This window comes from Phaenicophaeus curvirostris, chromosome 17 (assembly GCF_032191515.1).
Source record: "Phaenicophaeus curvirostris isolate KB17595 chromosome 17, BPBGC_Pcur_1.0, whole genome shotgun sequence".
NCBI classification, from domain to species: domain Eukaryota; kingdom Metazoa; phylum Chordata; class Aves; order Cuculiformes; family Cuculidae; genus Phaenicophaeus; species Phaenicophaeus curvirostris.
This window is the reverse complement of record NC_091408.1, coordinates 7,360,653-7,384,455: the sequence shown is the minus strand read 5'-3', so window position 1 is coordinate 7,384,455 and position 23,803 is coordinate 7,360,653. Positions and strand designations below refer to the sequence as shown.

At 59.3% G+C, this 23,803-nt stretch overlaps 3 protein-coding genes across 3 annotated transcripts; 2 read left to right on the top strand and 1 right to left on the bottom strand.

The window, feature by feature from the left end:
* The first annotated feature begins 968 nt into the window (after window positions 1–968).
* On the top strand, window positions 969–5,933 carry PLBD2 (phospholipase B domain containing 2). The gene is made up of 12 exons (XM_069871286.1): window positions 969–1,166; window positions 2,093–2,186; window positions 2,293–2,451; window positions 2,869–2,969; window positions 3,392–3,606; window positions 3,690–3,784; window positions 3,860–4,020; window positions 4,161–4,256; window positions 4,624–4,695; window positions 4,810–4,962; window positions 5,163–5,325; window positions 5,424–5,933. Exons 1-12 carry the CDS (start codon window positions 982–984, stop codon window positions 5,589–5,591), a joined length of 1,662 nt encoding a protein of 553 aa, XP_069727387.1. The 5' UTR covers window positions 969–981; the 3' UTR covers window positions 5,592–5,933.
* Window positions 5,934–8,658: 2,725 nt separating this feature from the next.
* On the top strand, window positions 8,659–10,969 carry SDSL (serine dehydratase like). Its single transcript, XM_069870705.1, has 7 exons — window positions 8,659–8,878; window positions 8,964–9,003; window positions 9,112–9,251; window positions 9,537–9,625; window positions 9,713–9,940; window positions 10,050–10,174; window positions 10,279–10,969. The coding sequence occupies exons 1-7, from the start codon at window positions 8,711–8,713 to the stop codon at window positions 10,470–10,472; spliced, it is 984 nt and encodes a 327-aa protein (XP_069726806.1). The 5' UTR covers window positions 8,659–8,710; the 3' UTR covers window positions 10,473–10,969.
* Window positions 10,970–15,110: 4,141 nt separating this feature from the next.
* LHX5 (LIM homeobox 5) lies at window positions 15,111–22,021 on the bottom strand. The gene is made up of 6 exons (XM_069871038.1): window positions 21,852–22,021; window positions 20,166–20,398; window positions 19,309–19,318; window positions 18,804–19,062; window positions 17,351–17,516; window positions 15,111–15,478 (listed from the first exon to the last, which is right to left on the bottom strand). The coding sequence occupies exons 1-6, from the start codon at window positions 22,019–22,021 to the stop codon at window positions 15,111–15,113; spliced, it is 1,206 nt and encodes a 401-aa protein (XP_069727139.1).
* Between the last annotated feature and the right edge of the window lie 1,782 nt (window positions 22,022–23,803).

Sequence of the window (23,803 nt, the reverse complement as noted above, 5' to 3'; positions counted from 1 at the left end):
CCCCGCAGCTGATCCGATAAAGGGAATTACTGGTTCCTCCCTGCTGGGGCATGGTGCCCACCAGCACCCCCACCCCAGTGGCTCCCGGCCGAGCCTCAGGGCTCACTGGGCAACACTGTGCGGTTTGGGGGTGAAGCTCTGTCCCTTATAGGTGCTACTGGCCACTCTGCTATGGCATGACACGAGTGCGCCAGGCCTCAGACAGGCAGTGGCAGCCGTTCAGGGGTACAACCAAGAGGGTGGCTGGGGAGGGCAGGCTGGGAGGGGGCTGGAGCTGGGCCAGGGGACGTTCTGCATCCCACGGCGTCTTCACCACCGTGAGTGGGGGCTGTCCGAGCCCTCTGCCCCTGCCTCACCAAGACACCCTGTGCCTCGGGGGACTTTGCCTGCTGGGGAGGGCAGTGAACGTGCAGGATTGCACAAGGCTGCGCCTGTGGGGGCTTGTGGGTTGGGGACCACCGCCTAGCTTGTCACCCCTGGCCCAAAACCCCAGGTGAGGGTCGGCACAGCCCGCTCCACTGTCAGACACCCAGTGATGGGGGTGCACGGGTGGGGTTGGAGCCCACGGGGGACACGCGGAGTCCCCACAGCGAGGGCTCCGCGTCTGCCTCTCATTGGTGGGGTATGTCTGGGGGGGGTGAGGAGGTGGGGGAGCGCGGGGCTGAGCCGGGGGGCTGCAAAGGGGGAGGACGAGGGGGGCCAAAGGCTACGACACCCCCCACCCCGCCCGCAAAGCCGGCAGGGGGCGTGGTCACATCAGGCCACGCCCCCAAAACAACACCCCCTTTCATTGGCCCGGGCCGCTCTGACCCCACCCACACCCCTCAAGCCACGCCCACGCCACCTCCCATTGGCCCGTCCCCTTCCTGCCCCGCCCACAGCCGCCATCCCGCCTCTCCCATTGGCCAGTCCCCCTCTGGCCCCGCCCCCGCCCCGCCCCCTCCCCGCCCCCGCCCCCTGGCGCCGCGGCGCGGGGCAGCCATGGCGGCGCTGCGGGCCCTGCTCGTGGCCGCTGTGGCCGCCGTGGCCGGGGCAGCCGCCGCCCCGCCGCCCCGCAACGTGTCGGTGCTGCTGGAGCCCGGCTCGGGCCGGCTGCGCCTCCTGCCCGGCCGCCACCCCGACGCCGTCGCCTGGGCCAGCCTCGACGACCTCATCCCCACCGTCGGGTACGGGCGGGGTGGCTGGGGGGGGGCGCCCGGCCCGCCCCTCACCGCCTCTCGCCCGGCACCTCTTCCATCCCTTGGCCATTTGCCACCCGTGACCCCTTCCCTCCCGTGTCCCCTTCCCCCCGTGATCATTTCCCCCCATGACCCCTTCCCTTCTGTGATCTCTTTCCCGCCATGGCCCCTTCCCACCCGTGTCCCCTTCCCCCCGTGATCATTTCCATCCATGAACCCTTCCCTCCTGTGATATCTTTCCCCCCATGACCTCTTCCCTCCCGTGTCCTCTTCCCTCCCGTGTCTCCTTCCCACCCGTGTCCCCTTCCCCCTGTGATCATTTCCATCCATGACCCCTTCCCTCCCGTGACCTCTTCCCACCCATAACCTCTTGCCTCCTGTGACTTCTTCCCTCTCATGACCATTTCTGTCCAGGACCCCTTCCCTCCCGTGATCATTTCCATCCATGACCCCTTCTCTCCTGTGATATCTTTCCCCCCATGACCCCTTCCCTCCCATGTCCCCTTCCCTCCCGTGATCTCTTTCCCCCTGTGATCATTTTCATCCATGACCCCTTCCCTCCCGTGTCTCCTTCCCACCCGTGTCCCCTTCCCCCGTGATCATTTCCATCCATGACCCCTTCCCTCCCGTGTCTCCTTCCCACCCGTGTCCCCTTCCCCCGTGATCATTTCCATCCATGACCCCTTCCCTCCCATGTCTTCTTCCCTCCTGTGTCCCCTTCCCTCCCGTGATCATTTCCATCCATGACCCCTTCCCTCCTGTGACCTCTTCCCACCGATGACCTCTTGCCTCCTGTGACTTCTTCCCTCTCATGACCATTTCCATCCATGACCCCTTCCCTCCCATGACCCCTTCCCTCCCGTGACCCCTTCCCACCTGTGACTGCTTCCTACCTGTGTCCACTGTCCCCCCAGCTGGGCCTTCCTGGAGGTGACCACCAATGCCTCGTACAATGACAGCCTGCAAGCCTATGCCGCTGGGCTCGCCGAGGCCGCCGTCTCTGAGCAGGTATGGGGTGACCCCTCCAAAATCAGGGTCCTGAGGGGCACGGCACAGTCTTTTCCCCTCTCCCTGTGCTTTCCCTGGCTGATGATGCCAACACCGTGTCCCTCAGCTGATGTACATGCACTGGATGAACACCATGGTGGGCTACTGCGGCCCCTTCAAGTATGAGAGCGAGTACTGCGAGAAGCTGCGGAGCTACCTCGAAGCCAACCTGGCCTGGATGGAGGAGCAGATGGAGAAGCAGGAGAACCCCGAGTACTGGCACCAGGTGAGGATGGGGTACCCCCACACAGGGTGAACCCCCCTTACTAATTAACAGCCCTGGGCTAATTGGGGCTTTAAGCAAGAAGAGGGGATGGGCACTGAGTTGAGGGTCTTGGCTGGGCTCCAGGCAGGATGACGGGGAGCTCGCTCCTGTGGATTCTTGTCCCCTGGGCGAGCAGAGGCAACTCATGACTGTCCCCCCGTGGGACCCTCATGTGGCGCTGTTGGGGTGCACAGGGGTGGCTCGGCCCCCTCCAGCCACTGGTGCTGAGTCATGGCCCCATGCCTGCCCCCACGACTCCTCCTGGGGATCCACTGGATCTGCTGCATATCCCGGAGGAAGGTGGCAGTCCATCCCCTCAAATCCCTAGCTGCTCTTCTCCACAGGAGCCAAAGGCCAGCTCTGTCCCTGTCCCTGCAGGTGCGCCTGGCTCTGCTGCAGCTGAAGGGGCTGGAGGACAGCTACAACGGGCGCCTGGACTTCCCTGGTGGCAGGTTCACCCTGGCACCCTTCGGCTTCCTGTGAGCTCCTTCTCGGAGGTGATGGGGGGTGGTCACCCCAAAGGTCAGGGTGATGCTGGGGGGTGCCATGAGGATGATTCCTGGGTATCCAAGGATACCCAGTTCTGCTTTTAGTCCCCCTTGCTGACCTTCTCCAGGCACTCAGCCTCTGCTGCTGGGGCAGGATGGAGCCAAGGCAGGTTCTCCTCCTCCCTGACACCATGGGGTGGGTGGTGGGTGCCCCCCCAGCCTGCTGCTGGCCCCTGCCTCTGTTTCCCCACTGCTGTGCTCACCCTTCCCTCCCTACTTAGGCTGTCAAGGCACTCCTGGCATTAGCGCCTGCCCTGGGGTGGGATGGAGAAACACCCTCTGGCCTGGACAGACAAACAGAGCTCTGAGACAGCTCAGCTCCTGTTCCCCACCTGATACCCCCTTGCCCCCAGCCTGCTGCAGTTGGGGGGTGACTTGGAGGACCTGGAATCTGCCCTGAACCGCTCCTCCTCGCACCGCGTCCTGGGCTCGGGCTCCTGCTCTGCCCTGCTCAAGCTGCTGCCGGGCCATCGGGATCTCCTGGTGGCCCACGACACCTGGACCTCCTACCAGTCCATGCTGCGCATCATCAAGAAGTACACACTGCCCTTCCGCGCCTCGGCCAGCGGTGCGTGGGCTGGGCTGGGGGGGGGAGCTGCATCTGACACCCCCCTTCTGATACCTCCCTGCTTTTGCATCGCCCCCCTCTAGGCAGTTCGCAGATCCCTGGGAGCGTCCAGGTGTTTTCCTCCTACCCTGGCACCATCTTCTCCGGGGATGACTTCTACATCCTCAGCAGTGGGTTGGTGAGTGGGGGGGTTCTGGTCCTGGGGGACCCCTCCCTGGCTCCACTGCTCTCTCTATCGCCCCCCTTCCCATAGGTAACGCTGGAAACCACCATCGGGAATAACAACCCGGCACGGTGGAAGTACCTGGACCCACGGGGCAGCGTCCTGGAGTGGCTGAGGAACATCGTGGCCAACCGCCTGGCTCGCAGCGGTCCCGAGTGGGCTGCTGTCTTCCGACAGTTCAACAGCGGCACGTGAGCAGGGCAGGATGGGATGTGGGAAGTTGTCCTGGAGCAGGGTGGGATTGGATGGAGGGATGCTTCCCTGGGCAGCAGGGGTGTCCCTGGGGATTGTCCAGCTGCTGGAGGGATGCTTTCCCCCTTCTCCATGCCAGGTACAACAACCAGTGGATGGTGGTGGACTACAAGGCCTTCACACCAGGGAAAGCAAGCCCACAGCAGGGTGTGCTGACTGTGCTGGAGCAGATCCCGTGAGTGCCCCTATTCCTTCTTGAGCTGAGTCACAGCAGAAGCCTTTCCTCTCCCACCCACATGGATCTGGGAAAGCACCAAGTGTCCTGTCCCATTCCATCCCTGTTTTGAAGGGTGGGAGGTGGGTGGTGGGTGGTGGGTGGTGGGTGGTGGGGATGCAAATACAGGCAGGAGCTACCTGCGCTCCCAGTCTGCAGCTCAAGGCTCTTGGGGGATGCTTGTATGCAGGCAGTGGTTGTCTGGCACCCCTGGCTGGGGTGAGATCCCAGCATCAGGGACTCTCACCAGGACTGCCCCCCTTTCCCAGTGTGTCCGCCGGCTGGATTTCATAATCTGCTCTGACCAATGTTCTTCCTCTTGGCACAGGGGCTTGGTGGTGACGGCCGATCAGACAGAGCTGCTCTACCAGCAAGGCTACTGGGCCAGCTACAATGTGCCGTGAGCTCCATCCAGCCCTGTCCCACATGTCCCATGAAGGAGGGCAGCCGATGCTGGCCTTGTTCCTGCTTTCCTTGGGTGCTGACTTGCTGGGTCCTGTTGCTCTGCACTCAGGTACTTTGAGGAGATTTTCAACGCCAGCGGGAACCTGGAGCTGGTGAAGAAGTACGGCGACTGGTTCACCTATGACAAGAACCCACGTGCCCAGATCTTCCGCCGGAACCAGACGCTGGTCCATGACTTGGACTCCATGGTCCGCCTGATGAGGTGTGTGCTGGGGGCCCTCAAACCTCAGTGTCCCCCATGCCTCCTCTAGGGATCTGCAGCCCTCAGGCTGACCTTTTCATTATTATGACCTTTTCATTATTCATTATTATGGTTGGACTCGATGATCCAGTGGGTCTTTTCTAACCTGGTGATTCTATAGATTCCCTGCCTTAACCATGACTCTCTCAACTACTTTGCAGATACAACAACTACCTGAAGGACCCGCTATCGCGGTGTGGGAGCTGTGACCCTGCCCCGAATGCAGAGAACACCATCTCTGCCCGCTCTGACCTCAACCCCGCCAACGGCACCTACCCCTTCCCTGCCCTGCGCCAGCGCTGCCATGGTGGCACCGACATGAAGGTGGGGGAGCTGGAGGGTCCCCTCTTTGAGGGTGCTCCCCCTGGGCTGCGTTGTCCTTCCTCGTGTTGACTTGCACCCCTATTTTTTTATCCCCCCAGGTCACCTCGTCAGGCATGGCCCCCACCTTCAGGCTGGTGGCTGCCAGCGGTCCCACCTGGGACGACGTGCCCGCCTTCCGCTGGAGCGCGTCCCCCTGCAGCGCCCAGCTCCACATGGGCCACCCTGACCTCTGGACCTTCCCCCCCATCAAGGTCCACTGGGACTGAGCCTGGGTTGAACCCGTCCGTGTGTCCGTCCATGCGATCTGTCCTATGTGGACATAGGACAGCGCTCCCAGCTCTGCCCTGTCCCCAGGGGAATGGCTTTGGGTCTCTTATCCCCCTGGCTCTTTCTGCTTCTGCCTCTCGCTGCCGCATCCCCGTGATGCCAGCTGTGCTGCGCAAGGGGCCGTGCTCTCTCCCTGGCACAGGGCTGGAGTCTGGTTTGGGGGGGTCCTCTTCCCAGAAAATGGGGGGTCCTGCGAGGCTGGGGCTCGCCCGTGGGGCGGAGAGGAGGGGAGTGACCTGGTTTGGCTGTGACAAATAAAAGTGATGTGTGTGCAGGGGTGGTGGCGGCTCTGCTTTGCGCTCTGCTGAGGTTCTCTGGTGTGTGGGGATGGGTTCTTTGGTATGAGGGTTGGGCTCACGAAGTGTTTTCCCCACAAATTAACGGGGTGCTCCCTGGTTCTTCACTGCCTCCCGATGCCAGTGGGAGGGTGTGCAGCCAGCCAGGCCCTGCTTTTTTGAGGGTGCAGGCTGCTTTGGTTTCTCTGCTGCTGCATCAGGCTGCGTGCCCTGTCTGGGTCAGAGCTGCTGAAATGGGGGGAGCGCAGGCTGTGGGATGGAGCAGGGAGGTCCCACCACTCACCCCCTAGGATGGGGTGACCATCCTTTTCCCTTTTGTCTTCCCCTCCTCTGCCACCTGTGTTTCCCCCAGCCCCAAAACCCCGTTGCAAAATCCTCTTACTGCAGCTCCCTTGATCTGCTCTGCCTCGTTAGGAATAACGAGGTCATTACTGGGGGATTAATGAGCTGGTGCTCGGCAGCACTTTGAAGGCACCAGGTTCCCACTGGAATAGGGGGCCCTGTGGCTCCCCAGGGGCTGCAGGAGCTGGGTTACAGCAGGGTCAGGGCTGTTGTCACCCCAAAATCTGTGATAGGTGCCCTGGACAATGTGAGGTGTCCAAAACCCGCTGTGCTGGCTGCTGGGGTGGTTGCAGGTAAGGTGGGGGTGGTAGAGGCTGTGCCCATGTCCCTGTGGTGTTGGGGCCTCCTGGAGCGAGGGTTGCTCTTAGTGGGGCCCTGTGCCTCAGTTTCCCCAGGTAGGAGAAGGTCACTGCCACCAAGTGACAGGGCAGCAAGGAAGGACAGGTATATCGATGCTGAAGGTCAGTCACGCTGGAAACCCAACAGCAGCTGTGTTGCTGTTCCTTTTCTTTTTTTTAAGCGGAAAAACAAACAGAAGTGGCTAAGTATCGTGCCAGCTCAGAGGCTGCCCAGAGAACAGGACCCAGGGGCAGCCCGGCATCGCCTTCCCCAGCGGCGCTGGAGCTTGCCTTTCTCCCCCTACCTTGATACCCCGTTGAAGAAATCCTCCTCATCCCCTGCCTTTTCAGTCCTCCGCATCCCAAAAGCAGCGGGGCTCAGTGCAGAGGTGCCTGCACTGTGCCTTTGTGCTGACCCTGCGCCGTTCACTCTGAAGCCTAACGATGGCACGAGCACCAGGGGGTGGGTTGGTTCATTGCCAAAGCGCAGCTCCGTCAAGGATAGGGCTGCCCTGGGCTCCAGCTCCTGCTTGGTGCCCGTCACCAGTGGTGCTCTTAGGGGGACGGTTTGAGTCAGGGGAATGAAATCTTGTATTCCCGGGTCTATTTCTCTGCTGTCTAACCTGACAGGGGCAGTGGGGGGGATCCCAGTGCACCCCATTACGCTGTCATGCGCATGCCAGCTTGTGTGCAGTGCCCCCCCCACCCCTTGGGGTCCCTCTGGATCCACAACGGAGGAGGAGGACGGGACTAACCTTGTGCCAAAGCGGCCTCTGCTTTCAGATGCCTCCAGAGAAATCCTCTGCGGCTGCGGGGCGAGGAGCCAGGACCAGACCTTCCTCCAGATCCCACTCTCCTCCTCCTCCCCTGCTTAGGGACAGAGCCAGCCCCTCGAGGCAGAGGTACAGTGCGTACTGGGGGGCCCTTTACCCTGGGAGGTGTCGCCGGGGTGGGGTGACAAGCCGGGGGTGGGTCTGGGGTCCCCTGGGTGCTGCTGGACCTCGGGGCTCAGCCATCTCTGGTTGCTTCCATCCAGGCAGCCCCTCCGCTGGGGTTGTTCATGGGGCACCTGCACAAGCTTCATGGGGACCCCAGACCCCCCTGCCTGTGGGGTGCCCGGCTTGGCCAGCTGGAGGTGGGAGGGGGGTCATTCTGGGGGGCTTAAACAGCTGGCAGGACTGAGACCCCGTGGGGACGTGTGGCTTGGAGGGGACCCTGGGGCTGCCAGCGGGTAGGGGAGCTCCGCTAGGGGATGCAATGGCTCATTTGGAGGTGGTGGGGGTGTCTCAGCTGTCTGCTAGGAATTTGAGGTGCACAGGCTACACCGGGTCAAACAGACAAAGTCCTCAAATCTGCCAGGATGCGTTTCTGGCTGGATCCAAGAAAAAGCAAAGCTTGTATCCACTTGATGAGGGGCAAACCCTTGGGGTCCCCGAAGAAATTTGGGAGCTGCCTCTCCTCCCTGTGTCCTGGGCGCCCACATCCCATCTCCTGGGCATGCGAGGGCCGCTGGGATTTGGCCGCCGTGGCCGCACGTGGCAGTGCCTGCTGAGAACGAACCCCGGCACCGTGCCCGGGCCACGGCTGGATGCTTCGGGCACAAATCCAGCCCTGCAGTTGGAAAAACCCACCTGGTGCTGAGCAAACAGCCAGGACCAGGGCAATGTTTAACCCCTGCCCCTTGCCCCGCTGCACTGCTGGGCACGGGGACAAGGGGACGCTGGCATTGCCTCTCTCTCCTCCGTCCCCCAGTCTTGGCTGCAGCTGAGGGGAAGGAGCTGGGGACACCCTCCGAGGCCCCAGGGACACCAGGTAATCTCTGTGGGGTGACAGAGGGGGACACTGGGGGCTTGGGGACCAGGAGGATGGAGGGCAGGTGAACCGGCTTGTCCTGGGACCAGGACTCAGTGTGGCTGCACCACAGAGCTGGGAGGGGATGCTGGGGACAGTCTCGTCCCTCCCAAAGGGCTCCTGTGCCCCATACCGAGCCCAGGGTGGGCAGTAGGGCTGCAGGGTGGAACCCGTGCGGAGCAGCTGGGGCCTTCACAACCTCTCCCTAGCAGAGCATCCATCTCCAGGGCCATGGCAGCCCAGCCTAGCAGGGACGAGAAGCCCTTCCACATCATCTCGCCCGTCCTGGAGAGCTTGCCCCTGTCCAAGGCAGCAGGCACCAAGGTCTACATGAAGCTAGAAAACGTGCAGCCCACGGGCTCCTTCAAGATCCGGGGCATTGGCCACCTCTGCCAGCAGGTGAGCGTGGGCAGGGTGCTCCCACACCCTCACAGAGGGGCATGGTGGGGAGACCAGGCTTCTCTTCTTCTCTCCTCCCTTTTAGGCTGCCAAGAAGGGCTGTCGCCACTTTGTGTGCTCCTCAGGTAACGGGGCCCCAAGTTGGAACTGTGGGATCCATGGGGAGGAATCTCATGAACAATATGGGGAGCGCAGGGCGAGGCAAGCCCTGCCTGACCCCCCGCTTTCTGCAGGGGGGAACGCAGGTCTGGCAGCAGCATACGCAGCCAAGAAGCTGGGGCTGCCGGTCACCGTTGTGGTCCCCAGCACCACCGGCCCCACCACCGTGCGCAAGCTGGAGGAGCTGGGGGCACAGGTGGAGGTCTCTGGCCAGGTAAGAGCCTCCTAAAACTGGGGTCTGAGGGGACCCAGAGGGGGCTGAGCCTGGGATCTGCCTGCTCTGCCATGCCAGGGATGTACATGGCAAACGCCATCCTGAGGTGTCCTCATGCATCACCTGCACCTCACTGTTGCAGCAGGGTCACCCCGGGGACCCCCACCTCAGCCCAGTGCCCTGGGTGGGTTTTGGATGTCACCTGGACCCACGGTGACAAGGGACCCATCTCTGGGCTGCAAGGGCTGGATGTGACCCTGCTGAGCCCCTGTTGCCCCCCACCAGGTGTGGGATGAAGCCAACACGAGAGCCCTGGAGCTGGCACGGACCGAGGGCTGGGTCAGCATCCATCCCTTCGACCACCCCTTGGTGTGGTGAGTGCTGCCAGGGCTCAGCTCCTGCCCCTGGTCCCCATCCCTAAGGACCGAGCTGCATCCTCCTTGCCCCGCTTCATCCTACAGGCAGGGTCATGCCAGCCTGGTCTGGGAGCTGAAGGACTCGCTGGACACAAAACCAGATGCCATCCTGCTGGCTGTGGGGGGCGGGGGGCTGCTGGCGGGCGTCGTGGCTGGCCTGCACCAGGTGGGCTGGCAGGACGTCCCCATCGTCGCCGCCGAGACCCGGGGAGCTCACAGCTTCCACGTGGCGCTGGCAGCCGGACGGCTCGTCTCGCTGCCCGACATCACCAGGTGAGCAGCCTTGGTCAGAGCGGCCGTGCGTGCGATGAGTTGGCAGCCCAGCTCACAGGATGGATGGTCCCACGACCGCTCTGACCACCTCCATCCCCTTGTGTCCCAGTGTGGCCAAGTGCCTGGGAGCCAAGACGGTGGCTGCACGGGCGCTGGAGTGCGCCCAGGAGTGCCAGGTCATCTCCCAGGTGGTGGAGGACACGGAAGCTGTGCGAGCTGTGGAGCAGTTCTTGGGTGAGCAGGGGCGACAGGGACACCACCAGGTCCTGGGATGAATTGGAGCCTGGAGGTCGGTGGGTGGGTGGCTCAGGGTGTCCTCCCGGCTCTTGCCCCCGCAGATGATGAGCGGATGCTGGTGCAGCCGGCGTGCGGTGCCGCCCTGGCTTTGCTCTACACGGGGCGGCTGCAGCGGCTGCAGCGCGAGGGGCGGCTGCGGACCCCGCTGGGCTCCGTGGTGGTGGTGGTTTGTGGGGGCAGCAGCATCCAGGTGGCCCAGCTGCAGGCCCTGAAGAGCCAGCTGGGGCTGGAGTGACCCCCACCCGGAGGAGGGGGACACCACGGAATGCTGCTGGCACCCGCTGCTTGCTTTCCTTCCAAAATAACCAAATTAAAGCCCCACTACCTGGTAGAAACAGTGCCGGATTCCTCCTGCATCCTCTGCCCCAGCACCCGTATAGGGATGGGGAAACTGAGGCACACGGGGTGGATGAGACCGGGGCTCACACTGCAGGCAGGGATGGAGTCAGGGCCCTGCCTGTGCACCCCCCGCCTGTCCAAAAGCAGGATTGGGGTGCACACATCCCACTCTGCCCCTTGGACATGTCGGGAACCCTCCTTCACGTCCCCCAACCTTCGGTCCCCCCTCCCCTCTCTCCCCTGTTCCTCTCCAGGCTGTTTGGACTGCAGTTCCCCGCCTCAATTAGCAAGCGCTCCTTCTCTGACTAATTACTTTGCTACTGTCTTTATGCATTATTATTCTAATGATTATTAATTATTACAATATTCTCCTATTCCTGCTGCGCTGTCTGCGGTCAGAAGAGAACAACACACACAGACCCGCTCGTTATGGTGATTTATTGGTGGAGCTCCCCAGTTGTGTTTAACACCCACAGGCTTCAGGGTGCACTGACACGGGGCTGTGGGTGTGTGTACCCTGTCCTGGAGCCTTGTGATCCCTCTTTTCCCCCCATCCCACTCTTTTTCCCATTCCCCCCTTGTTCTCCAGGCTTTCCTGCTCTCCCCCATTCCCACCCTCTAGTGCTGTGTTTGCTTTTAGCCCTTTGGTATTGCACCCCCCAGGGTTTTTTTGCATCCCCCCAGTGCCACTTCTCCCTCCTCCGTCCTCTCATCCCTAGGAACATGGGCTCCCCAGCCCCAAATCCTCCCTGGTTTCCCAACTAAGCCCATGCCCCAAGCACCACCTGGTGATATTAGGAAGGGAGATAAGCCCTTTCCTGCCTCAAAAACCCTTCTCAGCCTCCTCCTTCTGCCCTTCAGAGCAGAGAGGACTCAGCCCCAGGACCACCTCTGTCTCTGGATCACAGGCATCCCCCTTTCCTCTGGCCAAGCACCTGCCCTGGGACCCAACTGCCAACCCCATGGAAACACCCTCCCTGCCTTTGGCCCTTTTCCCCTCTCGCTGGTACATCCCCCTGGCCAGTCCAGCCTCCCCAAACGCTTCTCGGAGGCCAAAACCCCATAAATCAAAACTCCGCTGCTCCATCGTGGGCAGTATCTTATGTAAAAAGTTGTTTCCAGGGAGCACCGAAGGCTGGAGAATCCTATTACGAGGCACACTATTAATTATAAGGAGTCAGCCCAACCTACTCCAGCGATTTTTTATCCCAGGTCCAAAACCTGATTACTTTCCACCTTCTGCAGACCTTCTCTTTCTGAAAAAAAAAAAAATAGGGAAAAAGGTCAGAAAAAAAAATAGCCTTGATGTTTGCCCAACAGCTTTTGAAAAGGAGTTTATTCCTAGGACTGATGCTGGGGCCTGGGGACAGCTGGGAGCTGGCAGTGGTGCTTCCCAGCATGGTCCCATGGGGTTTATTGCTGGAGGTGACTCCCCAGTCACCCCAACAAGGAGCTTTTCCTCCTCCTTGTCTTGACAAGGGAGTGCTCAGGCTTTGGGTGCCAGCTGAGAGGGAGTGGGCTTTGGGATTAATGGAATGCTTCAGGTTGGAGGAGACCTTTACAGGTCATCAAGTCCGACCCCTCTGCAGGAGCGGGAGTGTATTTAACCAGATCAGGTGTCCTTACAGGGATGTGGGGGTACAGGGTGTCTGGGGGTAGGCATGGTCCCAGCTGGTGGGTGATCACCCACAGTCACCTTGCAGCAGGTGTGAACCCTGGGTGCTGGTGCCTTCTTGGGACTCCTAGGAATAAGGGACCTTGACCTTGGCTGTGACGGGGACTCCAGTCTCCGTTGTGATGCTGCAACCTTCTCCTCATTGCGATGGGGACCTCAAACCAGCTCTGGTAAAGAGCTGGGGTAACCAACAGGCTGAACCCAGCTGCTCCTGCAAGGCCAACTCCGTGTCCCATGGCCTGGATCTGGCCACTGGGCTTTCTCCAGCCATCAGGTCCCTCCTGTCGGTGCTGAGCCAAGGGTGGGTGTTTGCTGGGATGGGCAACCCCTGGCTGGTGACTTAGAGGAAGGTTTGGCTCTGTTCTCTCGTGCCAGCGAGTCCTTTCTTGAGGGACTGCTCCCCCTGAGCCCCAGCCTCTTGCACAGAGCCCTCCAGACCCCTGCGTGGGATGTGGCAGCTCGGAGTATGCCAGCATCACCCAAAATTCTTCCTGCAGCTTGTCCCCATCCTGGGGACAGGGTGTCCCAGCAGCCTGCAAACAGCACTCAGGTGTATTTGGTTTAATAACAATAAGAGCAGCCAGTATTCACCCAGTGAACGACCTTGTGCTCTATTTTATAATGCTCAAGACGATGCTGGGAGGGAGTCATTTAACACCACCTTCTCCCTTCCTTATAAGAAGAACACGTTACCTGATAACACCACCAACCTGGAAGAGGTGGAGTGGAATAGAGCAGCTGGCTGCTCTCCTGCCTCAGTTTCTCCACCTGTTAAAAAGGGAGGTGTTTTGCTTTGTGAGTGGGGGGAGTTTAGTGTTTTTGTGATGGCCCTGGCTCCTGGCTGAGGGATCTCTTGGGGCTCGGCTCGTTTGCCACCCTGTTATTAACGCCAGTAATGGTATAGGAAGGATAAATTCCACCACTTGGCTGAACAGAGAAAATATGCAGAGAAGTGGCTGGCTTTTCATAAATCATCGTGCTCCGTGCTACAAGCAAGCCAGGACTTAAAATTCAGGTCAGGAGAGAGGGACTCTCGTAAGCCAGCGAGGGAAGGTAATTTATTCTGTTTATATCTTTTTACTGCAAGACAAGGTGTGTGTGGGGAAACTGCCATGATTTTGCATTTTAAATATTAGTTCAGGGCTGCAGCCTGCCTTGGACTTTATTTATTTGTGTATCTCAGAAAATGAGGGGTAGGGCTGGGGGCGTTCATAGGAAATACCCCCCCACCTGCCCACCCTCAGTGCCCTCAGATGGGGCTAAAAATGCTGAGGATGTTCAGTCCCCCCTTCACCCCCCCCACCCCCCCCTTTAAGGTGTCCCCCTAGCAGCATCCATGGGGATGCTCTGCCAGCGGGGCTGCCTCTGGGGTACCCCGGGGAGGGGTCTGGGGGGTCCACAGCAAGAAATGATGTACAATCTGCTGGGGGGAAGGTGTTGAGCTGGGAAACGTGCCCCTCCACCCCTCCCCTGCTGGAGATCTGGAGTAAGGAGGGGGATGGAGGGGGAGCTGGGGTACCAGGTGGGTGATGCAGGGCTGTGCACAGTAGCCACCCAGCAGGGATGGCTCCCCTTGACCCCGCCTGGGGTTGGGGGACAGGGGGGGATGGGATGGGGACAGGGGGAATGGAGACAGGGCAGCCCTGCCAGCACCTCTCGTGGTCTTGTCTTAAAAAAAAAAAAGTTAATAAAATGAAAGGGACCAGGTGACCGAACAGTAGGTAACTAAAAGGTTTTTTATTCACATTGAACAACAAGAGCCATTCACACTAACAGCCTCTGCAAGAGGCAGCGGGGACAGGAAACCCACGACGCTTTCAGAAAACAAGTTTTATTTCTTTCCTTTTCCATTCTCCTTCTTTTTTTTTCCCCCCCTCTATCCTTTTGCCCCCCTCCCCGGTGCCACCCCCTCCCTGCCTTCAAAATAGAAAAATTCGGAGCCTCCGATGACTAAAGTACAATAAATAATCAGTAAACACAAAAACATACTTTATTTGTTTCTCCTTTATACAAAATAAAGAAACTAGAAGCAAAAACTATAATACATCCTTAAACGTTGGGGTGGGACTCGGCGTCGAGGCTCGGGTTTAATTTCTGCTGTCGTGGTGCTTAGGTTGGTTTTGTTGTGGGGTTGATGTTGTTTATTGTTTTGTTGTTGTTGTCTTTTTTTATTATTATTTAGGTTTTTTTCCTGTTTCTGCCTCTGTCTGGTGGCTTTTCCACCGTGTGGGAGCCCAGTCTCAGCCAGTCAGTGGGGTCTCCCTGGGCCTGACCCCCTGCACCCCCCTGCTCCCCATCACCGAAAACCGGCTCCAAACCCACCTTCTCCTTGGGGATAAAACGGGAACAAAAACAAGAGCAGGGGAGGAGGGGTGGGGGTGTTATTCCTGCTGTTCCCCGTTTCCCCCCCACCGTGATGTGGTAAGGGATAATTAAAAAGGATGCTAATCAGCAGGAGGGAGCCCTGCTGCAGCCCCCCCCTTTTCCCCAGGTGCTGCCGGGGCGATGGGACCTGTGTCCAGGTGAGTTCAGCTTTGGTCCGAGAGGCAGTGGTCCTGCCGCCGGCGGGGGGGTCTTCGGGGCTGGGCACCTTTCATCACCCCCCCCCCTCGGTGCTGGGGGGAAGGTGCCGAGCGAGGGAGGTAGCAGGGTGGCCCCAAAGTCCTGGGTGTGTGTTGGGGTGGCTCTGCAGTGACCAGGGGGGCGCAGGGATGCGTTTTGGCATCGGAGAGGGGGCTTTATCCGGCGAGAGGGATGCGATGCTCTGAGGAGGGGGGGACACGCGTGGGCTGGGGGAATGTGGGGGTGCTTTTCTTCCCCCCGCGCCTCTCCGCACGCACACGCGTGCCCGCGCCAGGCCTACCACACCGCCGCCTCGCTGAGCTCCGGGTTGGGGTGCGAGAGAGCCCCGCTGTAGCCGCTATTGCTGGACATGGAGAAGGGGGGGCTGGGCCCCCCGCTGAAGACCTCTCCCGGGATGGGGTGCAGCGAACCGGTCATCCCCGGCTCGGGGCTGGGGGTGTCGGGGTGCGAGATCATATCCGTGTACCTTTGGTTTTCTGAGGAGTGGTGTCCGCTTAGGGGGGGCTCCAAGGGTCCCAGGGGTGTGGAGCCAGGTCCTGAGTTCTGAAGGTAGCTGGAGTCGGCTGGCGACTGGGCTTGGGAGGGTGGCCCGTGGGGGAAAAAGTCATAATTGCCTCCCGGTCCGTAGTAGTCACCTTGGTAATCTGCGAGGGAGGGGAGAGATGGATGGAGCTGGTTCCTCACAGCCCTAAACCTCCCCAAATCCCACTGTGCTCCACACCCAGCCCTGCTGCCCCCTCCAAAGGGCTCTGGACCAAAGTGCCCGCAGCAAATTTGAGGTCAGGGAGAGAAATAAGCTTGTCCTAAAGGTTGCAATGTTTGTCACCTGCTCTCTGCCTCGCCTGGAGGGAGGGAATCATAGAATCACCAGGTTGGAAGAGACCCACCGGATTATCGAGTCCAACCATTCCTATCAAACACTAAACCAAAGAAGGGATATGGAAGGAGAAGGACCCCCAGGCTGGGGTGGCTTGGGGGAGGAGGATGGATGCAATTTAATTCTTAATTGGTGGGGGGAAATTGTATGTATATATATAAATAAAGGGAATTAGGGAAATTATATTTATAAAGGGAATGGGGGAAAATCTGCATAAAGGAAATGGGGAAAAATGTATATAAAAAGGGAAATATATATATACAATGAGAAATATGTATATAAAATAGGGAAAATATATACAATGGGTGAAGATATGTGTATAATAGGGGGAATATATGTATGTTTGGCAGCCTGGAAGGGATCTAGAAATTAACTTCAGGGCATCAAGGGGGGCCTGGAAAGCCCCTGGTCAGGAGGAGGCTTTAAAAATGCAGTTTCTGGGGGGCTTGCATGGGTAGGGGGGAGAGTGGAGGCGGCGCCCATCCCGTCCCATCGGGGCAGTGGGTCTGGGCGCCCATCCATATGCTGCGGGACCAGGAGGTGATTGGAACAAATGGGGCCTGAAAGGGGCACAAAAGCCCCGCAGCTGGGGCTTTGTTCGAGGGTGAGGGGCCCTGAATCAGTGCCCGGCGGGGGGGTGAGAGTGGTGTGTGCGTGGACGTGTCTGCACGGTTTCGCACAGGGATGCGCAGCTGGGATGCAGTGTGCACACGCATGGGGGTTTGTGGATGTCTGAGTGAGTGTGCACACTTGTCAGGGTTTGTGGGTGTCTGCATGAGTGTGCACACGCGTGGGGGCTTGTGGATGTCTGCATGGGTGTGCACGTGCATCAGGGTTTGTGGATGTCTGTGTGGGGGTTTGTGGATGTCTGCGTGGGTGTGCACAGGCGTGGTTACACATGACTGTCCCTGTGGGGGTGTGCAAGCACGTGGATGTGAGTGCACAGATGTACCTGCACGGATGTGAGCACGCCTGTGCACGTGTGTATGAGCACCTGGGGCTGGTGTGTGGTGTGCACACGTGTTGGGGAGCGTGGCTGTGCCTGCACGGGTGTGCACACACGTGGGTGCACACGGCTATCCATGCATGGGCACGAACATCTGTGGGTGCACTTGGCTGTCCTCGCATAGGTGTGCGCGTGTATGGATGCACGTGGGCACCCACGGGTGTCTCTGCAGGGACGTGCACACGCGTGGATGTGCATGATGTGCTCAGGGTTGGATATGCGTGGGCGTCTCTGCACGGCTGTGCACACACACGGTTATCCCTGTGTGGGTGTGAGAGTGTGTGGACACATCCATGTGTGCGTGGATGCTCATTCTTGGGCTGGTGTGTGTATTTGCACGCGTGTGGGTGCGCAGACTGTCTCTGCGTAGGTGCGCACAGGCAAGGGTGCACCTGGCTGTCCCTGCGTGGACGTGCACACGTGTGGAAGCGCGTGGTTGTCCGTGCGTCAGTGTGCACACACATGTGCCTTGTGAGTGAGTGCCCCTCACCATCCCCTCAGGGCCCCAGGTGACAGGGAGCAAAGAAGGAAGGAGGAAAAAACCCAGAGAGAAGCCGGACGGAGGAAGAACAAAGGGAAAGAGGAAGGAGGAGGGAAGGATAAAGGAGGGGGGATAGGGCAGGGCCCCCTCACCTCCGTAGTACGTGTAGGGCGTCGAACCGAGCATCTCGGACTCGTCGAGGCGGCCGCCGAGGGGCCTCATCCTGCGGGGGCTGCGGAAGAAGGCGTGCCGGCGCGCTCCCAGCGCGCTCAGCTGCTTCATCCGGCGCTCCTTGGACCGACGGTTCTGGAACCAGACCTGCAGATGGGCCGGCATCAGCACCCTCTCACCCCAAGACTGTCCGGGGAAAGGGATGCAAATCTTGTGTCTGCCCCTGGAAGGGACAGGTTTTCCCACCGCTGAGTGGTTTTTAATAACCCTTTCCTCTTGCCAAAGGAGCACAGGGGCCGGGGACACACACAGAATAATGCGGTTTATTAAAATCCCAGCTCTAGGGCTGCATCCCCGTGTGCACGTCCTCAGCCCATCGGTCCCTAAAGGGAGAGGGCAGCCAGAGGATGTGGGAAGAAGATTTTTCCCATATAGGGGGGCAAAGAAGGGAGGAAAAGGGGGAAAGAAACTCTGGGTCATGGCAGAAGCAGGCAGAAAGTGGGGAGCGGGGAGATGAGCACCTGCTGTGCTGGGCAGGGAGAGGGAAGAAAAGCCAGCTGGTGAGGACGGAGAGAAAAGAGAAAGGGAATACATGGTGTCCGTCTCATCCGAACTGCACGGCCTCAGCCCATGCACACCTCTCCTCCAGCCTGGTGGGGTGTCTGGATTATTGCCCCCTCCCACCTCGTGTTCCCCGGGGACGGGGCAGCTCGGGGGAATGAATATATCACACTCCTCCAGGGACTTCTCCTGCTCCACTCTGCTGGGAGCCGGGAATCACAGCCCCACTGCCGGCAAAGCCAGAGAGTCCTCCCCTATTAATGCCTCTATTAAAGCCCATTAATCCCTACATTTCCGCAGGGATTTTCTTCATGGGGGCAGTGCAGTAAGAAAGTGCCGGGCTGCCTGCAGAGCGCAATGGCTTCTCCTTGCTTTCACGAGACCGGAGCATCCATCTCCTGCGCATGCCAGGGAATCCTGCTCCGCCAAGCCACTGGAGGAGGCCATATGGCTCACGTTTTGGGGCTGGTTTTCATCTTTTCCCATGGGGTAAGTGAATAAAGCACAGGGTGGAGGATCCTCGCTAACCCCTGTGAGCATGGGATGGGTGCAGGTTTGGGGCTGGGGTGATGCTGGCAGGGGATGGATGGGGTTTGCTTATTCCCACTTCCCCAGCTCGTGGGGCCACCCTCAGCATCCCAGCACCTGGGAGAGACCGTCACGGCCTTGAACCATTTGGGGGTCCCACCAGCACCCCTTCTCCTTTCCTCCCCGTGCGGGTCCTTTCCCTATCCCTGCTCTTTGCAAGAGGAAATGGCCTGTGAAGCTCTGATGTTACAGGAACCTCAGTTTGCGGCAGGAATGATGTCACCGGCCAGACCCGTGACATCACACTGCTTTGTTGGGGCAGGGGGTGGGCTGGGGCTGCCCTACCTGGATGACTCTCATGTTGAGGCCGGTCTCCTGGGCCAGCTGCTCTCGGATGTGGCGAGTGGGTTTGGGGGTGGCAGCGAAGGCAGCTTTGAGGGTCTCCAGCTGCTTGGCTTTAATGGTGGTGCGGGGCCCCCTCCGCTTGGTGCCCGAGTTCTGCTCCTCGTTCTCATTGTTGGTGGTCTCCTTGTCGGAGGAGGTCGAGTTGTCTGTCTCCTTGGTGTCGTCCTGCATGGGGTCCTGGAGATCCGGGGACAAACTCCTGTCTGTACATGAGGACACTGTAAAGGAGACCCAGAGAGGAAAGGAGGGGGGGCGAATGACTTAGGGGAGAGATCAACCCCCCTCTCCCCTGCCTTCCCTGGCCCACCCAGCCCCCCGCTGCTTTCCAGGAGAGGAGTTGGGGGGTGTTGGAGAGCAGCAAGGGGTGCAGATCCTCTCTGCCCCCCGCCAGTACCCCTAAAGCATCGCCCCTCAACATCATGCAGAGCTCCGGGCAATCGCCAACGGATCTGTCCCTGTGCACTGATGGGGGGAGCTGGAGATGGGGTGACTCCCCAGGCCCCACCGCAGCCCCTCGTGCTCCCCCTCTCCCCCCCTGCAACTTCCACAGCGGGAAGCGGATTGTGGCATCGGGGAAAAATACGCAACCGGTCGCTGTCAGGGTTCGGGGGTCACTGCCTGAAGCCTGGCTCACCCCCCCCCTGCACCCCGCCCCCCCCCATCTCGGGGTCCCTGATGCCAGCACCACCACCCCCCAAGGCCAAGCTCTACTCGCCTCGCTCACAGCAGCGGCCCCACTGACTGGCGTGGCAGGATCCGGCCCCGGGTGCTGGACGGAGAGAGAGCCCACGGAAGGGGGTGAGCACAGGCGCCTGGCAGGGCTGGGACAGCAGGAGGGGGCCTGATCCTGCTGTCCTGACGCAGAGACAGCTTCCAAGGAAGTCAAATGGGAGCTTTGCCTCTGGGTGAAAGGAGGCGAAGGATCAGGCCCGCGGCGGGGGGGGGACCGGGCACTCGCAGGGGGGGCTGTGGGGCTGTTGGGGGGGGGATGTCCTGGTTCCCCACCCCCCTTCATCCCCGCTGCCGTAGGGGCAGGAGCCGTAGGGATGGAGAGCGATGCTGCGGGGCTGCTCATCCCACGCGTGTGTCCGCATCCCGCGTGGGGCGGGGGGTTACCGAGCTTTACACCCTTTTCCAAGGTTTTCACCCCAAATCCCTCCCCATGGGGGGGGTGTGTGTGTGTCAGGCTGGCTGCGGGGGGGGCAGCCCATCACCCCCAAAACGAAATCTCCTTGCCGGTGCGGCGGGAGGTACCGGGAGCATCCATCCCCGGGCTTTCCCGGGAGATGCTGCGGGCTGAGCCGCTCGTACCTGAGTTGAGGCTTCCTTCCTTCAAACTGGGAGAGTTCAAATAATCCTCTTTGCAAACAAATTTGTTTTCGTCTATGATATAGAGTTCCTCGCCCGTGGAGAGCTGCTTGTTGCAGACCATGCAGGTGAAACAGTTCAGGTGAAAGACTTTATTCCGGGCTTTTCGGACGAGGTCGCTGGGGGAGATGCCTTGGGAGCAGCCGGCGCATTTGGTACCAAACCTCCTGGAAAAGGGGAAAAAAAACGAGAGCTGGGAGCCGTTTATACCGATTCCCGCCCCTCCTCAAAAATCCCACCGCGGGAGCCCGATCCTCCAGCATCTTTCGCTGGGAGGTTGAAGTGATGCGCGACCCTTTGGGGTGAGGAGGGTGGGGAGCCTTCATCCCTACTCATCCCGAGCTCGGGTTTGGGGTGTCTCCACCCGGGATGAGCATCCTCGACAGGATTTGCCTCCAGAAGGGCTGGAGGGAAGGGGAGGGCGGCGGGGGTTCCTCTCAGCGCTCCGCGGGAGCCGATTTCGTTTACACCGGTGCCTCCCGGGCTCGGATCCACCCGGCGCCGGCTTGAAAATCCAGGGAGAAAACGGGTAAATCGCGGTCAGAGCGACGGGAAAATAAAAATTTTAAAAAATTAAAAAAAAAAAAAAAGAGGAGCGGCGGTGGTGGGGGCACCGTGTACCCAAAATAACAACGGGAGGAGAAGGGAGCATCCCTGGGTCTCCAGCCCGGCGCCGGCACCGTCCCGCTCTCCCGAGGGTGGATTTTTCCTGGTTGGAAGCAGCTCTTTGGAAATCTCCGTGTTTCCTTCTTTCCGCTGGAAGCAGAGCGTATTTTTTTTTTTTCACCCTAGGATTCGTTTTTAAAAATTATTTTTTCCAGGGAATCCGAATCGGCTGGAAACGAGAAAAAAAAACCAAACCAAGAACAACAAAAAAACCCCCACCAAAACAAAACCTTACATCCCAAATCCAAACCAAACAAATAGGAAGGAAGAGGGAAAAAAATGAAAAAAAAAAAAAGAATAATCGTACAAAACAAAACAAAAAAAGTCAAAACCCACACAAACACAAAAAAATGCCCCCAAAAGCGGGGAGCGGGGGCTACTACTGCCAGGTTCCCGGGGGAGCCGGGAGCTGCCAGGCCCTGGGGTGCCCAGGCAGGGTCCCCCTTTTTCCCCTGCGGCGGTGTCACACACAACTTCAGAGTCCCTGGCTGCTTCCCCGTGACGTTGATGTAGTGAGGGCATTAGGAGTCATAAGTCATCGTCCCCCCCCTTCCCATCCCGGCCCCTAATTTCCCCCTCGGCACCTTATCGCAGTCATTAGGGGCGTTTAAGGAGCTGCGGAGAGCTGGAGGAGGGGGAAGTTTTGGCTACTGTCTTCCCCGGGGCCTGTGGTCCCAAGAGGGGGGCGAGCAGCGCCAGGCCGGGGGTCACAGGGAGTGGGGGGGGGACACAAGGACACAGGGAGATTTGAAAAGAGGCGGGGGCACAGCCTCGTTGCTCCCTCCTACAGCAGGACCCCAGCCTGGAGCGGTGGGGCAGGCAGAGAGGGATGCTCAGGGATGCTGAAGGATGCTGAGGGATGCTCAGGGATGCAGGGAGCCCCCCAAGCTCCCCCTAAAGCGGCCGCGGTGTGAATCCGCGGGGTTGGAAGCGGGAGGGGGGGCCGGCGCTCACCTGAAAAAGTCATTTTTGCAGTAGAGTTTGCCTTCCCTGGAGAAGCATTTCTCGGTGAGGTTGCACTTGCACTCGCAGCACTGGACGCATTTGATGTGCCATGCCCTGTCCAAGACGTTCAGTAGGAAGCGGTCCAAGATCGGCCTCTCGCAGCCCGCACAATGCACCATCATAACCTCCGCCGGGCGATGGGAGACGCGCAAACGAGAAGTCAAAGCCCCGCGGCGGCTCAAAACCGCAGGAAAAAAAATTAAAAGGAAAAAAAATTTAAAAAAAATAAAAAAAAATTAAAAATTAAAAAAAAGAAAAATAAAAAATTAAAAAATAAAAATAAACAAATAAATAAATTTTAAAAATAGAAAAATTTACAAAAAATAATAGTTAAAAAAATTAGTTGAGAGAATAAGGGGAAATTCAGATGATGCGACTGTCAAGTTCTTCCCCCTCTTCTCTCCGGAGCCTCGACGGCGGGAGGGGAAAAAACGATGCCCCCCTCCCCGAAAAAAAAAGGGAAAAAAATCCAAACCACCCCCGAGAAAGAAGAAGAAGAAGAAGAAGGTGAAGAAGGAGAATCCCCTCCCCGGTCCGAGACGCAGCGCGGGTCCCTGCGGAGCTCGGCGGGCTCTGCGGCAGCGGGAGCGGCGGGAGGGGTGCATGAACCCCCCCCCCTTGCAGCCGGCAGCCCCGGGGCCTCGCTCTGCTCCGCCGCCGCCGCTCCGCCACTCTCATGCTGTCCCCATCGCCAGCTTTGTCCCCCGCCTTTAGTAATTCGCGCATCCTTATTCAGATTTCCTGACGTCGGGGCCCGCGTCGCCCCGGCCGCGGCCAATGGGAGCGCGGTCCCCATGGCAACCTCTTAATTTATAGCAGATCTAAATTGGCTCCAGCCTTGTGCTTGGCACAGAGGGGAAAAAAACAACGCGCCTCTATTGTTGAGGGTGGTTTGTACCTGTGCTGCCAAGTGAGTATGCACCTGGCTGGGGGGCCGGGGGGAGGAAACACTGAAAAAAAAAAAAAAAATCCAACCCCCCTATTTTCCCACAACTTCTGCTTTTATTTTAATTTATTTCTTTTTAAACGATGCTTAGGGAGGGTTTGAGGGAGTCCTGAGTTGGGCTAGGGTGTGAATCGCTTAGTTTTTGGGTGGTTTAATTATGTTTGGAGGGGGCAAAACTTTTTTTTTTTTTGGAAGAGCAACAAGAGGTGGGGGGCGCTTGTAAGGGGGGTGCTGGATGCTCGGCGTGGTGGGATGAAAAGTTCCCCCACAGCAGCTCGTTCCGCGAACTGGGGACCCCCCCCAGTCCCCCCCCCAAGCCTTTGTCCCACGGGGTTGTCGCCCCCCCGCCCCCTCCCCGCTCCACCCCAGGGGCAAAGCGGGGTTCGGGGGGGCTGCTGGGCTCCCCCCCTCTAGGACACTGTTTTTTTTTCTCTTTAATTCCAGGTGCGGAGAAGCTGTAAATCGCCGGGAGAGGACGGAGGGCAGAATTGGACCCTGCGCTCAGGGGTTATGGGGCTGGAGGGGGGGTGGTTCCTGCGTTTCCCTGGGATTTAGGAAAGGGATGGGGCTGCCCTGGGGTCCGGTTGTGAGAGGAGTAAGAGGAGAGCGGCAGGTCAGGTGAAGGCCAGCCCTCCCTTCCCCTTCCCCACCCGTTTCCCCAGCCGAAATATCTAAATTTATTATTTTTTAAAATTTAAAAAAAAATTTTTTTTGGGGTAGAAGGGCTCAACCAAAGCCTTTCCATCCCCGCAGCCGCGGAGCATCCCGCATCCCCCTTCCCGCTCCGCACTGAACCGCGGAAACGTTCCCGATAGCAGCTAAAAAGAAAAAAATAAAAAAAACCCAACCCCGCTGCAGCACAAGGGCATCTGTGGGGAAATGCAGAGGATTTTGTGGGTACCTCTGGATAGGGATGCTCGTGGGGAGAGGGAGGATCGAAGTAAGAAAATACAGA

Excerpts from the sequence above, each read along its gene's own strand:
- PLBD2 (XM_069871286.1), top strand. The coding sequence starts at position 982 with ATGGCGGCGCTGCGGGCCCTGCTCGTGGCCGCTGTGGCCGCCGTGGCC. Across the intron at positions 2,970-3,391 it reads CTGGCACCCTTCGGCTTCCT|CCTGCTGCAGTTGGGGGGTG; the intron begins GTGAGCTCCTTC and ends CCTTGCCCCCAG. Across the intron at positions 4,257-4,623 it reads ACTGTGCTGGAGCAGATCCC|GGGCTTGGTGGTGACGGCCG; the intron begins GTGAGTGCCCCT and ends CTCTTGGCACAG.
- SDSL (XM_069870705.1), top strand. The coding sequence starts at position 8,711 with ATGGCAGCCCAGCCTAGCAGGGACGAGAAGCCCTTCCACATCATCTCG. Across the intron at positions 9,004-9,111 it reads CCACTTTGTGTGCTCCTCAG|GGGGGAACGCAGGTCTGGCA; the intron begins GTAACGGGGCCC and ends CGCTTTCTGCAG. Across the intron at positions 9,626-9,712 it reads TTCGACCACCCCTTGGTGTG|GCAGGGTCATGCCAGCCTGG; the intron begins GTGAGTGCTGCC and ends TTCATCCTACAG.
- LHX5 (XM_069871038.1), bottom strand. The coding sequence starts at position 22,021 with ATGGTGCATTGTGCGGGCTGCGAGAGGCCGATCTTGGACCGCTTCCTA. Across the intron at positions 20,399-21,851 it reads TGCAAAAATGACTTTTTCAG|GAGGTTTGGTACCAAATGCG; the intron begins GTGAGCGCCGGC and ends CCCCTTTTCCAG. Across the intron at positions 15,479-17,350 it reads GCCCTACACGTACTACGGAG|ATTACCAAGGTGACTACTAC; the intron begins GTGAGGGGGCCC and ends CCTCCCTCGCAG.